Consider the following 14,134-nt stretch of genomic DNA (forward strand, 5'->3'; position numbering starts at 1 on the left):
GTTGGGGCTGGATGAGCTTTGATCGTCCACTGGATGATCTCTTTTATCAGTGCTATGAAGGTATTTACTGTGCTTCAGTCAGACCTGAGAACCAGATGCTCTTAAATTGCAGCTTTTGAAATGATCCTTGAAATGAAAAGAAGAAATTAATAATAGAACAAAGAAAGGCTTCAATTGTCCTCCAGAAACAGGAGTTTCAGTAGTGTCATGTAAGGAGAAGGGCAGGATTTACCGGCAGCAGATCCAGGCTGCGGGATGTGGTGGGGGATCAGAAGCCCGTGGTGCTTTGTAGCAAGGCGTTCCCTCCATCTCCACACAAGACTCACTCCTGGGAGCACAGGGGACAGACCCACACAGTTCCCTCCTCTTTGAGGCACTCAGGGTCTGGCCATGGGTCACTTCTGCTGCTGGGGCTTGAATGTTCTTGCAGCCAGCCCTTTGCAGGGAGTATTTCAGCCGCAGCAGCCATGGGGCAGATGGGTGCGAGAGGGTCTGGATGTACAAGATTCTCCTTTTATTGCCTGAGTTTTATTATTTCTTGCATGCATTAATAGGACAGCAGGAGGCTTCATGTGCTTTTATGGTGTCTGTTGCACTCTCTAATGGGTATATGCCAAAGCTCCAAGGCACATAAAATAGACACACTTAGCCAGTTACGATGGTAAAAATGATGTGCATGCCGTGACCTCTGAAGCAGTGGGACTCTGCGTGCACGCTCCTGGGCTACGCCGCTGTTCTCAGCTCCTTTCTGAAGCGCTCCTCGCTGTAGGAGGTTTACACAGGAGCTTGGACTGGTTTTCTAATCAGCAAAGAGCCTCTTGGCTCTGAGGGGGGCTTGCAGAGCACAGAGGAGCGAGGGAAGGGAAGAGGGATGACATTTTCTAAGGGAACTAAGAGAGAGGAGGTTAAAGGCAAACGGTGAAGCACAGCATGACAATTCTGGCACCGGCTGCAGGGCTGGCAGCAAAACACTGGTCCAAAAAGTTCTTTGCGTGCTTTGAGGTGAAAGCTGTTCTGGGGCTCTTGAGGATGAAGGAGGGAAAAGTTTCGTTATCCATGTGCCCTATTTAAAGAGGCTTTTTTGTTGGTTTCAAACTTTTAATAGCAGCGCAGCCAGAACTTGCTGTGCTGCGCATCGCCCTCGTGTGTGTCAGACACTGATGGAGGGATCTGCAGTGCTCTGTAGGGAGCGGGGAGTGAGGTGTCTGCTGTGCTGCTCAGGCAGGCGTGGAGGGAGGGCTCTGTCCTTGCTCTGCTGCATCCCTCAGTCTGTGCTGGTGGGAAGGACTGCTCCATCTGGGGATGCAGATGGTTGCTCTGGGCCAGTCCTGGTGTGGGTGTTGGGTGCTGTGGACAAAATGCTTCAGCGGCACGCCTGGGAGGTTACAGGCACCAGATGGGATGGAGACTGTTGGCAAAAGTATAGCTGTGCTTTGATGCCTGCTTCATAGAATCATGGAATGGTTTAGGTTGGAAAGGACCTTAAGATCATCCAGTTCTAACCCCCTGCCAGGGGAAGGGATGCCTCACACTAGACCCTGTTGTCCAAGGCTCTGTCCAACCTAGCCTTGAACGCTGCCAGGGATGGAGCATTTACCACTTCTCTTGGTACCCTGCTCTATTCCCTCACCACTTACACCATAGCCTTCTGCACGCTGGTGTGGGGGCTGCAAACAGCTTGAGTCCCTGTCCATCCTGCATAGAATGCATGAGGAAGCAAAAGTTGGAAGTCCTGGAGATGTGATGGATTCCAAAATGCTTGAGGAACGTGAGGGGTCCTGCAGGGCGAGCAGCAAGGCCTGATGTTGCTCAAACTGATGTTAATACCGAGCCCCCATGGAGATGCTCAGCTGCATCCCCAGTGTAACAAATGGGAAAGATAACACTGAAGGGTTTTAAAATCAAGCATTCCCTTGAATTATTGACCATGATGATCCCCGTGCAAGCCGAGCCTGGATGTGTGCTTCCGGAGTGACCCAGCTGAGCAGTTACGTGGCTGGGTGTCAGTGACCTGTCAGCTCTGAGGCTCTTCATTGTTCTTAGCGTGTTACGAATAGTACCCTGGAGAGGAGGACACAGGCTGGTAGGGAGAAAGACTTTGGTTTGCACTGGTGGCTTCCCCAAACTGGGGTGTGTGTCGGTATGCTCAGAGTCCCAGCCTGGTTTGGGTTGAAGGGACCTCAAAGCCCCTTCAGCTCCAACCCCTGCCACGGGCAGGGACACCTTCCACTGGAGCAGCTTGCTCCAAGCCCCTGTGTCCAACCTGCCCTTGAACACTGCCAGGGATGGGGCAGCCACAGCTTCTCTGGGCACCCTGTGCCAGCGCCTCAGCACCCTCACAGGGAAGAGCTTCTGCCTAAGAGCTCATCTCAGTCTCCCCTCGGGCAGGTTAAAGCCATTCCCCTTGGCCTGTCCCTACATCCCTTGTCCCAAGCCCCTCTCCAGCTTTCCTGTAGCTCCTTTAGTTACTGGAAGGCTGTTATAAGACGGTTTTAATGTCTCAACTGAGATGTTGGTTTTGCATGTATGGGTATGACATTTTGGAAGCCTGGTGAGGAGGGCTGTGATCAAGGGAATAACTGCTGCTGCTGGAGGCTTTCCTGTTTGCTCTGTGCAGGAGGAATGGGCAGAAGGTCCTCAAGTCTTTGAAGGTGGAGAGGGGAAAATGCAGCCTGGCTTTTCCTAGCAAACTGACGGTCCCTGTGTAAAACATGAGCTCCATGGGGCAGTGTGGCACAACCTGCTGTGTGAGAGTGGTCCTAGCTGGGCACCCACGCTGCATCTCTGGAACTCAGCATCACTTTGGACCACAGAGCAGCACATGTCCAGGGGCACATGTAACTTTGAATGTTCAGTTGAAGTGAGCCTGATGAGTTCAGGATGGCCACAGCACTACAGGGGCTTTTCAAATGGCTTTGAGGATACTTCGTGCAGGGCTGGTGCTGGGCCAGAGTCCAAATATCCTGGGTGTGATTACACTCCTATAAATATTTTCCTTTTCATAACAGAACGTCAGCATTTACTGTTTCCTGATTTTTAAACACTGGTCACTTTGTCAACCATTTATCTGTGTTTTAAATTAAGTCTGGAGATAGGATTCCTGTTAATATCAAATCGATGTGTAAGGGGGGGGGAGAAAGAAATTGCAGTCTATCCCTTTTGTGGGATCAATATTTCCTTTAAAAGCTGAAATGCAAACTGAATCAGAGAGTTTTGCCGTTTGAAATGGAGCTGGTGTTAAAGAGCACATGGGTTTCCCATGAAGATGGGTTTGCAGCAGGCACGGCTGCCAGCCAGTGTGTGACCCAAAGTGGGCAGGATGGGACCAGCCTTTGCAGCAGCAATCCCTGTGTCCGAGCTCATCTCTTCATGAACTCTTCCCTTTTCTGTTGTGTTTTGCAGAAGCCTTTGAGATTGTGGTGCGGCACGCAAGGAACTTCACCAACAGCATGTTTCGGAGCCACTACCAGAGCATGGGGCCCAGAGCCCTGAAGTTTGTCGGAGAACTTTTTACTGATGTCTCTCTGTACATCCTGGGCTCTGACCTCAGTGTCAATGACATGATCAATGAGTTCTTTGACAGTTTATTCCCTCTGGTTTACTCGCACTTGCTGAATCCCGGCTTCCCCGAGCCCTCCGTGGAGATGGCTGAATGCCTGCGGGCAGCCAGGAGGGACCTCAAAGTCTTTGGGAACTACCCAAAGATGATGATGACGCAGGTGTCCAAGTCGCTGCAGGCCACCCGAGCCTTTCTGCAGGCTCTCAACCTGGGGATTGAGGTGATCAACACCACCGACCACCTGAAGTTCAGCAAGGACTGTGGCCGAGCCCTGCTGAAGATGTGGTACTGCTCACACTGCCAGGGGCTGCTCCTGGCCAAGCCCTGTGCCACCTACTGTGCGGTGGTGATGCAAGGATGCTTGGCGGGTGTCATAGAGATCGATAACCACTGGAGAGAGTACATCAGGGCTCTGGAGGGGCTGACCAAAGGCATGCATGGCATCTATGACATGGAGCACGTCCTCCTGAACCTCTTCTCCTTGGTACGGGATGCAATCATCTACGTGCAGAAGAACGAAGGAAAGCTCTCCCCAACTGTGAGTACCTCCATGAGCTTGCTGCCGTGGCAGGGCTGTTGTGTACCACAAGCTCTGCATGTTGAAACCAACCTCCCCCTTTCCTCCAGCCAACAAACCCTAAATGCTCCTATTGCCAGCTACTTTCTCCTTCCCCACCTCTCAAAAACTTCTGGTAGTGTTTGAAACTGGGGTCTGTGGGCCTGGGATGGTCAGAGAAGGACCGTGGGAGTATCGGCTTATGGATTTTGTGTTGTGTGCCATTCAGCCAGCAGCACTCTCCTGTGCCATCTTATGTGCTTGGTGATGGCCTTATCTGCTTGGTGATGGCCTGAGACATACCACCGCAGCGTGCAGGCAGGACTCATGGGCAGCACATGAGGCTCCAGGGTTCAGAGCAGGACACTGCTTTCAGCCTGCATGCCTCAGCCCCTTCCTGCAGGAACCCCCTGTTTCACAGCAGCCTGCCAAGCATCTCTCATGTCCCCAGGACCAGCTGATAGGCTCCAAGAGCCGTGGCTCTGCTGGGCTCAACTTCTGCTGCCATGGAGCCAGGGCAGGGTCTTCCCCCATCGGTCAGAACCTGCCAACCCTCTCTGGAACAGCAGAGGAGCAGAGATGTAACTGTAGGTTTAGCTTGAGGTCAGGTGAGATGAAGTCATGTTAAAGGTGTGATAATGATGTATGCAGGAGAGAACACCCAGCTCAGCTCTAAGCCCAGCTGGGACTTCCAAGGCAGTAAGGATCAAAACCTGCTTCTGCTTGTAGTGTGAGCCTATTTCATCTCAAAGAGCAGCTGACATATTCAGCTGTGAGCAAAAGCATCCAGGATGCTATGCACCAGCAAACCTGCTCTGCTTAGTAGGTGCTAAGGCAGAACAGAGCCCTTAGGTGCTGTATGGCTGGTTTTGCAAGCAGACCCCTGTTCATTGCTGTACAGTCCTCAAAGGAGAAGTGTTTGTCCTCCTTTTCATTGAAAGTGTCCATGTATACGGTGAAGGAACATGACTATCAGTTATATTAGTGAACATTGAAACCTTGATCTCCCTACAGAGAAGGTGTCTGTGGGACAACAAGTAGGTGGAGTGTCTCAGGTCAACACAAGCCAAGCCATGGAAGTAGAGCCATCATCTGCCCATCCTCTGCCACAGCAGAACGTTGACTTCCTTTAAAATAAGAAATCGCTGAGCATTGCAAAACCACTCGGTGCTTTCAGACTTAGAGAGCTGTTTGGATTCATTACTGCCTTACAGAGGTAGTACTCAGCTAAATGTAACTCCTCTTGGTTATTTAATACTTACTGATTCTTGGTGATTTGCTCTAAGGCAGTTTTTAGCTATAGAAGTGTAGAGGAACAGAAAATCTAAGCCAGGCCAGCCAATTGTCTGGCAACTGGCACTGAAAGAGAATGGCCACTGGGTTTTTCAAGCTTACTTTTCAAACACCAGTGCTGCTCAGCTGAGGCTCTTCCATCAAATCTGAGCCCAGAGCAACTTCTTCAAGTGAAGGTCTGAGCTGTTCATAGAGAAGTAAGACAGTACTGGCAGCGCTGACAGTCTGAGCTCCAGCCCTGCAAACGCCTGATGCTGATGGCTGGTCTGCACCTGGGATATGGAGTGAACATCTCTGCCCATGAGGGCTAAAATACAGGTTTACTCTTTAGCTGTGCTGGAACGGAAGTTTCTCTGTTAATCTTATCAGCACATACTGGGTTTCAAAGACTCTACTGGTAGCAAACAGTTGTATTTACTGTTATCCTGTAAATATGATTGGTTTTAGACATCATCATCAGATCAAAGTCTAAGATGTCATGAGAGTTGTCTTTGAAAATGTGGGATTTTGCTCTTGTGCTGGCTCCTCCTATCAACCTCTGTTATTACTGACCTTGGCCACCACTGCTTCTGTAGGCAGAGTTCAATGCACATGTATGTTATTAAGGCTAATGACAGGTTATTTAATTGTCATTAAAATCCTCTGGAAGTATGGAAAACTCTTCCATGCCCATAGTGATTACAGCCTGAACAGCAACACAACTGTCCTTGCCTGTCCTATGGGCTGCTTTGGTTTCTCACTGCATTGGTGGCACTTCTGTGGCAGCAGTTTTCCTTCCTGGTATTTCAGGTCTTCGGGTGCATTACCTGACCAAGCATCCTTCCTGCAAGTGGCTGCTCCTCTGTCCCCTGTCACCCACCCCCAGACTGGGTGCAGGCATTTGAATGAACCCCTTCTATAGCTTGCAGCAGGCCTGGCTGCCAAGGGCAGGTGAGTTGAGCTGCAGAGGTGTTGCAGGGCCTCCAGGCAGGTTTCGGAGGAGCTCTGCAGTCCCCGCAGTGAGGAGTCAAAGTTGATCTGCTTTTGGATGCTGTGTGCCCCCAGGCATGCACCTCGATGTCAGCCCGCGCTGGTGCTGTGCTGCTCCCTACCCAGCAGTGGGGAAGAGTGAATTCACTAGGATGTCAGCGGGCAGTTCCCATCCCAAGCCCTGCTTTAACAACTCATTTGGCAGGGATGGATGGGGTGTGTCAGAGCTATATTATTTCTACCCTTTATTTGTTTAAAAACCTTACCCCTAGTATGTGCTGTTAAAATAGCTCACCGGGGAGCCTGACTCTTGGGGCAGAGTGGGGAAATTTCTGTCTAGGGCTGTATCTCTGTTAATTTTCCTATCTGCTGTATTTTTTCTGGTTGAAAATGTGCCTGGTACATCCACCTCTTGTGGCTATTTTAATCCTGAATGCAGAGGAGAGTGATTTCAGTCAGTCTGTTCATGCTCTCTGGCACAAAGACAATCGGAGGGATGCACTACACATAAACTTCATCAAATATTCAATCCCAGCCCTCTTGAAGTTAATGCTTTATCTGCTGTTGGAAGTGCAAGAGAGACAGTAGATCTGGGTGTCTTACATAGCCAATAGTTGATCTCCTCTGGGGTTAGAATCACAGAATCCCAGACTGGTTTGGTTTGGAAGGACCAACCCCTGCCATGGGCAGGGACCCCTTCCACTAGAACAGCTTGCTCCAAGCCCCTGTGTCCACCCTGCCCTTGAACACTGCCAGGGATGGGGCAGCCACAGCTTCTCTGGGCACCCTGGGCCTCACCATCCCCTCCACTTGGCCATCAAGCTGTTGGCCCCAGCTCTGGCTGTTACCATCATCAGCTCCTCATCCACTGAATGGGTCGAGGTCTCTACTTTAAGCCAGCTCTATAGATGCATTTGGAAAGGTTACAGAATTGAGGTGTGAAGGCTGCTGGATTATATATCCAAGTTAAGGATTTTTTTCTCAACCCTCTTTTCCACCCCTGTAACTCATCAAGGTTTTGAACGCATCCCAGCAGAGTGGGAACCACCAGCAGCTCCCAGCATAGTGAGACACGAACCAAAACACGTGGGTGGCTTGTGGTGAGGCTGTACCATGTATTGCATGTGGGGAGGAGGATGCGCTGCAAGTGTGACTCATCAGAGAGAGGGATGTGCATACTGGCTGCATTAACTTCTTTGTCCTGCATGCCCAGCCCTTCGGATGCGGGTGGCAGGATTTCTTCTGCCCTTTAGCTGTGGTGTGGTGCGTCTCCGTCTGGACATGGAGCTAAAGTTGCCTTGAACAGCAAGATATTACCCTTGGCAGGGCCTCTGTGTGTTAGTGTAGGGTCAGGCATGGAAGATGCTGTGGAGCTGATGTCTGGGAATCATACAATCACAGAATGATTTGTGTTGGAAGGGACCTTAAAGCTCCTCCAGCTCCAACCCCTGCCACGGGCACGGACACCTTCCATTAGAGCAGCTTGCTCCAAGCCCTGTCCAACCTGGCCTTGAACATGTGAATGCAGTGATTTCCTTCTCCTACCAGTAATCCCCAGTCAGGGCACTGCTATGCTTGCTTCAAGCTGAAAAGGGAAATTGAGATGAGCTCTTAGGCATCACTTTGTCCCTGCGAGGGTGGTGAGGCACTGGCACAGGTTGTTATAGCTCCACAGAGAGAAGCAATTTGCTCTATTGCAAACTAGTGTATAGGAATTTGCAGCACCAGCAGACGCACAAGGTTGCAAATCAAGAACAGGTAAGTGAAAGGACTTTTAGCACCCAGGGATGAAGATGTCACTGTCACCATAGACAGTGACTCAGGGCATTTGTGAGCACAGCCGTGCAAGGGTGGTTTTGCCTGGATGCTGCCCGGGAGCTGCTTTTGGAGCTGGCTCACCTGGAAGCTGCTTTGCCTGGTGGGTTACAGCAGCAGGGAGCTCCAGTGAGCTTTTCCTGCCTGCTAATGGATTTCTTTCTGTGCTAGAGACTTGTGAGGAAAGCTTTGAAACTCCAGTGCTGTTCAAGAAGTCGTTCCCTTTGAGATGCCAAAGTTGTTTTCTCTGTATTTTTGATGCAGGTTGCTTTCTGTTGGCATCACTCCTGGGCTGGACGTAGAGCCTCTGTGTTCTCAGTTTCTTTATTGGCCAAGTTTAACCCTCAGGCTGTTCTCTATTGCCTACTGGTAGCCAGCTCAATTTTTCACTTACAGCTGGAAAAACAGGGGAGGGTTTGGTTTTCAGTAAGCTCAGACCCACTCGTAGTTATCCCAAGGTGTGTTTAGCATCTCCTTTTGTTAACCATTCTGTGAGCGGTGGTGGAACGTGACTGAGAAGGCAGAGGTTAAAGCAAGCCCCTGTTCCTGCTACAGGCAGGAAGCAAACAACCTGCTCACCGAGGGCAGTATCAGCAAGGTGATGAAAGCACCTCAGTTCTATTATGATTAGTTGTCTGAAGAGGTTTCAGATTGTAAAGGTTTTCTGGTAGTTGGGAAGCAAACGGCAAGGCACTGAGCTACGAGGTGTTGATTTTCATATAGAAATCCCCATGTTGTTGGCAGCTTGGCTGGTGCTGAAAGAATAAGGGCATGAATTCTTCATGCCTGCAGTTTTGCAACCCAGTATCAACGGTTTTATCCAGTGTGATGCTCCTGGCCTTAAATCTTTGGTTTGATGTTGAATTACAGAGAAGCAAATTAAGGGTCTGCATCTTGTTTTTGGAAGGCGCTTTTGGCATGGATGCTCTGGACCATCCCTTGCCTCCGGCATTGAATATCAACATGGGTTTAATTTGAAATAGCACTTGATTTTGCTTCTGTCTGTAAACTTTTGCATTGTTCTCTCCTTTGTTGCTCTCCCTCTGTCGTTTCCACTGGACGTGCTCTGTCCTCTAGCGCCTTGTGCCATTGCAATGGAATTTGCACTGATGCTTTCTGTTTGTTAAATGAAAAGTAGAAGGTAGCTGCTAACAGCTTCCCCTCCTCCCTGCACATATACACAGCAGCAAGGCGGGCATCCTTTGACAGTGCCTTTAATGCCCAAGCCAGCTTTGCACTGAAGCTCACAGGAATCCTTTCATTGACTTCAGTCAGAGGCAGATCACTCAGCTGGTGGCAACTTCATCCCTGCTGTGCAGCTTAGAAAGAGCTTTTGAGGCTACTGCATCTTCTGGGAGGGAATCTCATACATTGCCCACTGAGCCTGGCTTTATCTCACTTCACATCATGTGTTGGTTCGCAGGTTGCACGTGGTGGGATATCTTGCATCTTTTCTGAGCTGAAGTCAGAGCGAGCCCAAAGATCTCATGGAGATGTAATTACTGGTTCTGTGTACCTGTACTGTGCCTTGGCCTCTGCCTAGTTTCAGTGGAGGAGCTGATTTGTTGTGCAATGGATTCCCAAGCATTTAAAAATATACTTGGTTCCAACATGCCCTGGCATTATTAGGAAGAGCTGGTGGAGGTACTGGTGCAGGATGGGGTCTTACCAGTTGGAAATGAGGGTGCACAACTCTCCAATAGTGCATCATAGAATTAATAAGGCTGGAAAAGACCTTTAAAAGCATTAAGTCCAACCACTCCCCATCACTGCCAAGGCCACCACTAACCCATGGCACTGAGCACCTCATCTACGTGGTGTGTGAACACTTGCAGGGACGGTGACTCCAGCACCCTGTTCCAATGCCTGACCGCCTTATGAAGCTTCCTTCACTGCACAGAGCATCTCTATTTCTTCCTCATTTCTCTTCTTTATCCTGGCTCCCATCACAGCTGGATTTGGCTGCTGGACATGGGATATTTTGGAGAGGAGAGAGCTGATGGCTGCGTCATCCAGTCCAGGCTGTGTGCATTGCAGGAGGGGCTGTACAGGGGTGTCTGTTCCTTGGGCACTGGGCTTTGAAACTTCAAACTGCCTCATTTAGTAATAAATTGTAATGATCAAGGACATAAAGTGAGGTCTCAAAATAGATAGGATTTAAGTGGAAAAACCACGAGTTTCAGGCTGAACCAAAGATCACAGCATTGGAAAATTCCCTCTGGGTGTCTTGAGGCTTCTGCTGCTTCAGGAGCCATGGGAGAGGTGCTGTCCCTTGGGAATGGGGCACAGCCCCTTTGCTGGGGGGTGTTCACAGCTGAGCTTTGCAGCCGAAACTCCTTCATGTTTAAACCAGCCTCATGCTCAGGGTCCTTGCTGAGATCCAGATTTGGGTTACCTGAAAGATGCCACCACCTGATGCATGGCAGAAACAGGAGGTTTAAGTCTGGGCTGAGCCTCCCGAGGAGCCTGCGGAGAAGCTACATCCATGCCATGAGCCGCCTTTCCTTCTACTTAGCTTGGTCCAGACTGTCCCTGCAGACAAGCCATTGCCCTCCACACTTACTGGGGAATCAGGGAACTGCCTCTGGGATTCGCTCTTAAACTGGCCACACATCTTTTCTTTCCGCAGAGCTAAAACCTCCAAGTAGCATCCCCATGGCCACGGCTGCCTCGCTCGCTGTCCTGATTGCTGCAGCCTCTGCAACCTCCATTAACACAGATGTCTTATTAGCAAAATATATTCTGGCCCATTTCCTTTCCTGCAGCTTTTTCTCCTTGCTAAGTCCAATATCCATCTCTTTATGCTTTTTAAGCTAAACCCTATTTTGGCCTCATTATCCGTGACTGCAGTTTCCACTACGACCTCCATCCGGGGTCATTTGCCGGGCATCCTTCATCTTAACCACGCTGAGTTTACTCCCAGTGACAGTAACCCCCATGAGTGTTGCTGCCTTAAAACTAGGACTAACTCTCCTATTAGCAATGCTGATGAATGAGCCGAGAACAAACTAGAAACTTAAAAGCAGCCCTCTGCAAAGCAGCAATAGTGCCCAGAGCTGCCCAGGTGGAGCAGAGGCATCTTGTTTTGTGCTGGAGAGGATCAGTGGCTGGGTTGCAACGGGCCTTTTGCTTCATTCTGAGTTCCCTGCCTGTGTGCTGTGAATGATATCATTTTTGCATCTTATTGTAAAGTGGCTTTCGAGGTACCAGGCGTGAAAGATGCACCCCTATAAATACATTTAACTGAGGGAAAAGATTACAATGAGCAATTGAGGCAGGTTTTCACAGCACCACAGAATCACTGGGGTTGGAAGGGACCTCTGGAGATCATCCAGTCCAACCCCATCTGCTGCAGCCATGCCCCCCTTGCTGCCAGCAGACCTCTCAAGCAGTCCTCTTGACCTCCCTGTGTTACTGAAGAATGAACCAGTGGCCTTTCCCATCCCTACCTCTTGTGTTGCTCCACTAATAACCCCCTGAGGGCTCAGCCCCTGCTCTTGGAGGGTGAAGTTTGCTGCTAACTGCGTTATTCTGCCAAAGACTCTTTGGAGTGAGAGCAGGCTGGCTGCAGGAAGCTGTGCTGATAGCCTACAGCTACTTTGGCAGAGTTATTTCTGTTTAGAAAGGAAAAATGAGGAAAGAAAAGGAGAAAAAAAGAAAAAGCAAGCTGTGGCAGTGGGGATTCAGCAGTGCTTTGTGCAGAGGCATCTCTGAAACACAATCGATTTCCCCACCTCATCCTCTTTCCACTGGTAGGGATGATGCTCTTAGCCACCGACCTGGAGAACGTGAGGGAGCCTGGTGGTTACTGAGGGTAATTTGGGGGCGACTGATGTGCTGTGAGTGATGTCTTCCTAAAGCTTATTAGCTTTTGGATTGCACCTATTGATCTGTATCGGTGCACAAATAAACTTCATGCTGCCACTCTCCAGAGCACCAGAGAGCAGGGATTTCTGTAGATACCTCGGCTGCTTGTGCAGGTATTTAAGTCAGAGCAGCTTCCAGTGTCTGAAGGGGGCTACAATGATGGTTGAGAGGGAGTATTCTTCAGGGCCTGTAGTGACAGAACAAGGGGTGATGGGTTCAAACTGAAACAGGGGAAGTTCAGGTTAGATACAAGGCAGAAGCTCTTCCCTGTGAGGGTGCTGAGGCGCTGGCACAGGGTGCCCAGAGAAGCTGTGGCTGCCCCATCCCTGGCAGTGTTCAAGGGCAGGTTGGACACAGGGGCTTGGAGCAAGCTGCTCCAGTGGAAGGGGTCCCTGCCCGTGGCAGGGGTTGGAGCTGGAGGAGCTTTAGGGTGCCTTCAACCCAAACCAGGCTGGGATTCTGTGATCCATCCTCTGTCTCCTCCCCAAGAGACAGCCCCAAGCCCATGGAGCAGAGGCTGGGATAGCTCTGATCAGCACCAGTAGCTCACAGGAGATGGGCACAGAAGGGTTTGCCCAAAAGATGCTGACAAATGACCAGAGTATCTCTAGCCTTGCTTCATCCAGTTCCCATTGCTGGTCAGGAGCACTTCAGTAGCACTTCCTACCTGAAGGTTTTGGTGCAAGATCCTTCTCTTCAGGAAGCTGCAGCAATGCCCAGCTTCCAGCTTGCAAGGTTAGTGGAAAGTCCAGAAGATGCACAAAAATACATATACAAATGCACTAAAAATAGTCACTTTTTGGTTTTTCCTCTAGTATAATGCTCCCCTCCTCTCCTTTTGGAATTGTTGCATATCAGTTTATTGGAATTCACTTCTCATAATTAAATCCTAGTACTCGGTTTGACAGCATTAAGAAAGATGTTGTGATAAACTGGAATTAATTTCCTTGCTGTCTGCAAACAGCCTATTGTTGAAGGAGTCACGTTAATATATTTATCAGGCAGATAATACGGCATTGCAACGAGGTTAAAAGTGCAGAGCAATTTCCATGATAAAGCTATTCTCAATCAAGCAGAAGCTCATCTAATGCTGTAAATCATTCTTTAATTCAATTGTACTAACCACAGTGCATGTACGAACAAGTGGCTCAACAAAGCGGGTGAAAAAGCCCTGCAGATGTTTCTGTCTTCACAGAAAAGAATGATTTACATTCCCAATAAGCTTGATTTGTCTCTGGGAAAAACGTAATTCCTTTATCATGAGCAAAAATCTGATGGGAGTGGTTTTACCTTGCCTGCCATCTTTTGGGTAAATGATCTTGGTGCTGACCTTTAACTGGATGAGGGTAGGACTGACTGTCAGGGGGAAGTATTACTGAGCATCTGGTACCTTCAAATGAGACCTTGCAGGGTGCCCAGAGAAGCTGTGGCTGCTCCATCCCTGGCAGTGTTCAAGGCCAGGTTGGATGGGGTTTGGAGCAACCTGTTTTCTGCTGTGTGGAGGTATTTTTACCCCTTCCTGTTAATAACAGCTATTACACTTCTAGTTTGGGCTCTGCCTGGTGAAGCCCACGGCATTGCCATGGGGATGAACCTCACCAGAGGATGCTGTGGCATTGCTCTGGGCTCAGCTGGAAAAGAAACGCTTGTCAGTTTTTCTGCTGTGAGGATATTCAGCAGCTTAAACCCCATTCAAGTGATTTGGTGAGTGGTGCCTGCAGCATTGTTGCTTTAGCAGGAAGTGGGCTTTGGAAAGGGAACGGTGGATGGAGGGAGCTAAAGTGGGCTTCTGGTGGGGAGAGCGTGTTATTCCTATGGGGAGGTTAAACTAAGTAGGCTTGTGGTCATTTGTAAGGGACAGGCAAGTGGGGAGGAATTTCAGGTACCAAACCCTTTGCAGTTGCCAGGGTTTTCCATTCAGCACAGGAAGTGGGGATGGCATCTTATAGTGGAAAAATGCTATTAGCGGGGTAAAAACCTTTGGGATGGTTTCAGTACGAGCATTTATTGAAGTATAAACCTGTAAATCTGCATATACCTGAGAGGTTGCAAGCCAGGCGTTGCTTTTACCTGCT

At 49.5% G+C, this 14,134-nt stretch overlaps 1 protein-coding gene across 1 annotated transcript in view; it reads left to right on the forward strand.

The window, feature by feature from the left end:
- The window catches only part of GPC3 (glypican 3), a 138,542-nt gene that overhangs the window by 57,354 nt on the left and 67,054 nt on the right, over nucleotides 1-14,134 (forward strand). The window contains exon 3 of the mRNA XM_062612762.1: nucleotides 3,403-4,097. Coding sequence (XP_062468746.1) covers nucleotides 3,403-4,097 — 695 coding nt within the window. The remainder of the gene's footprint in view (nucleotides 1-3,402; nucleotides 4,098-14,134) is intronic.

This window comes from Pezoporus occidentalis, unplaced genomic scaffold, assembly GCF_034315485.1.
Source record: "Pezoporus occidentalis ecotype Australia unplaced genomic scaffold, CSIRO_AGI_Poc_V1 ctg161, whole genome shotgun sequence".
In the NCBI taxonomy this organism is placed as follows: Eukaryota; Metazoa; Chordata; class Aves; order Psittaciformes; family Psittacidae; genus Pezoporus; species Pezoporus occidentalis.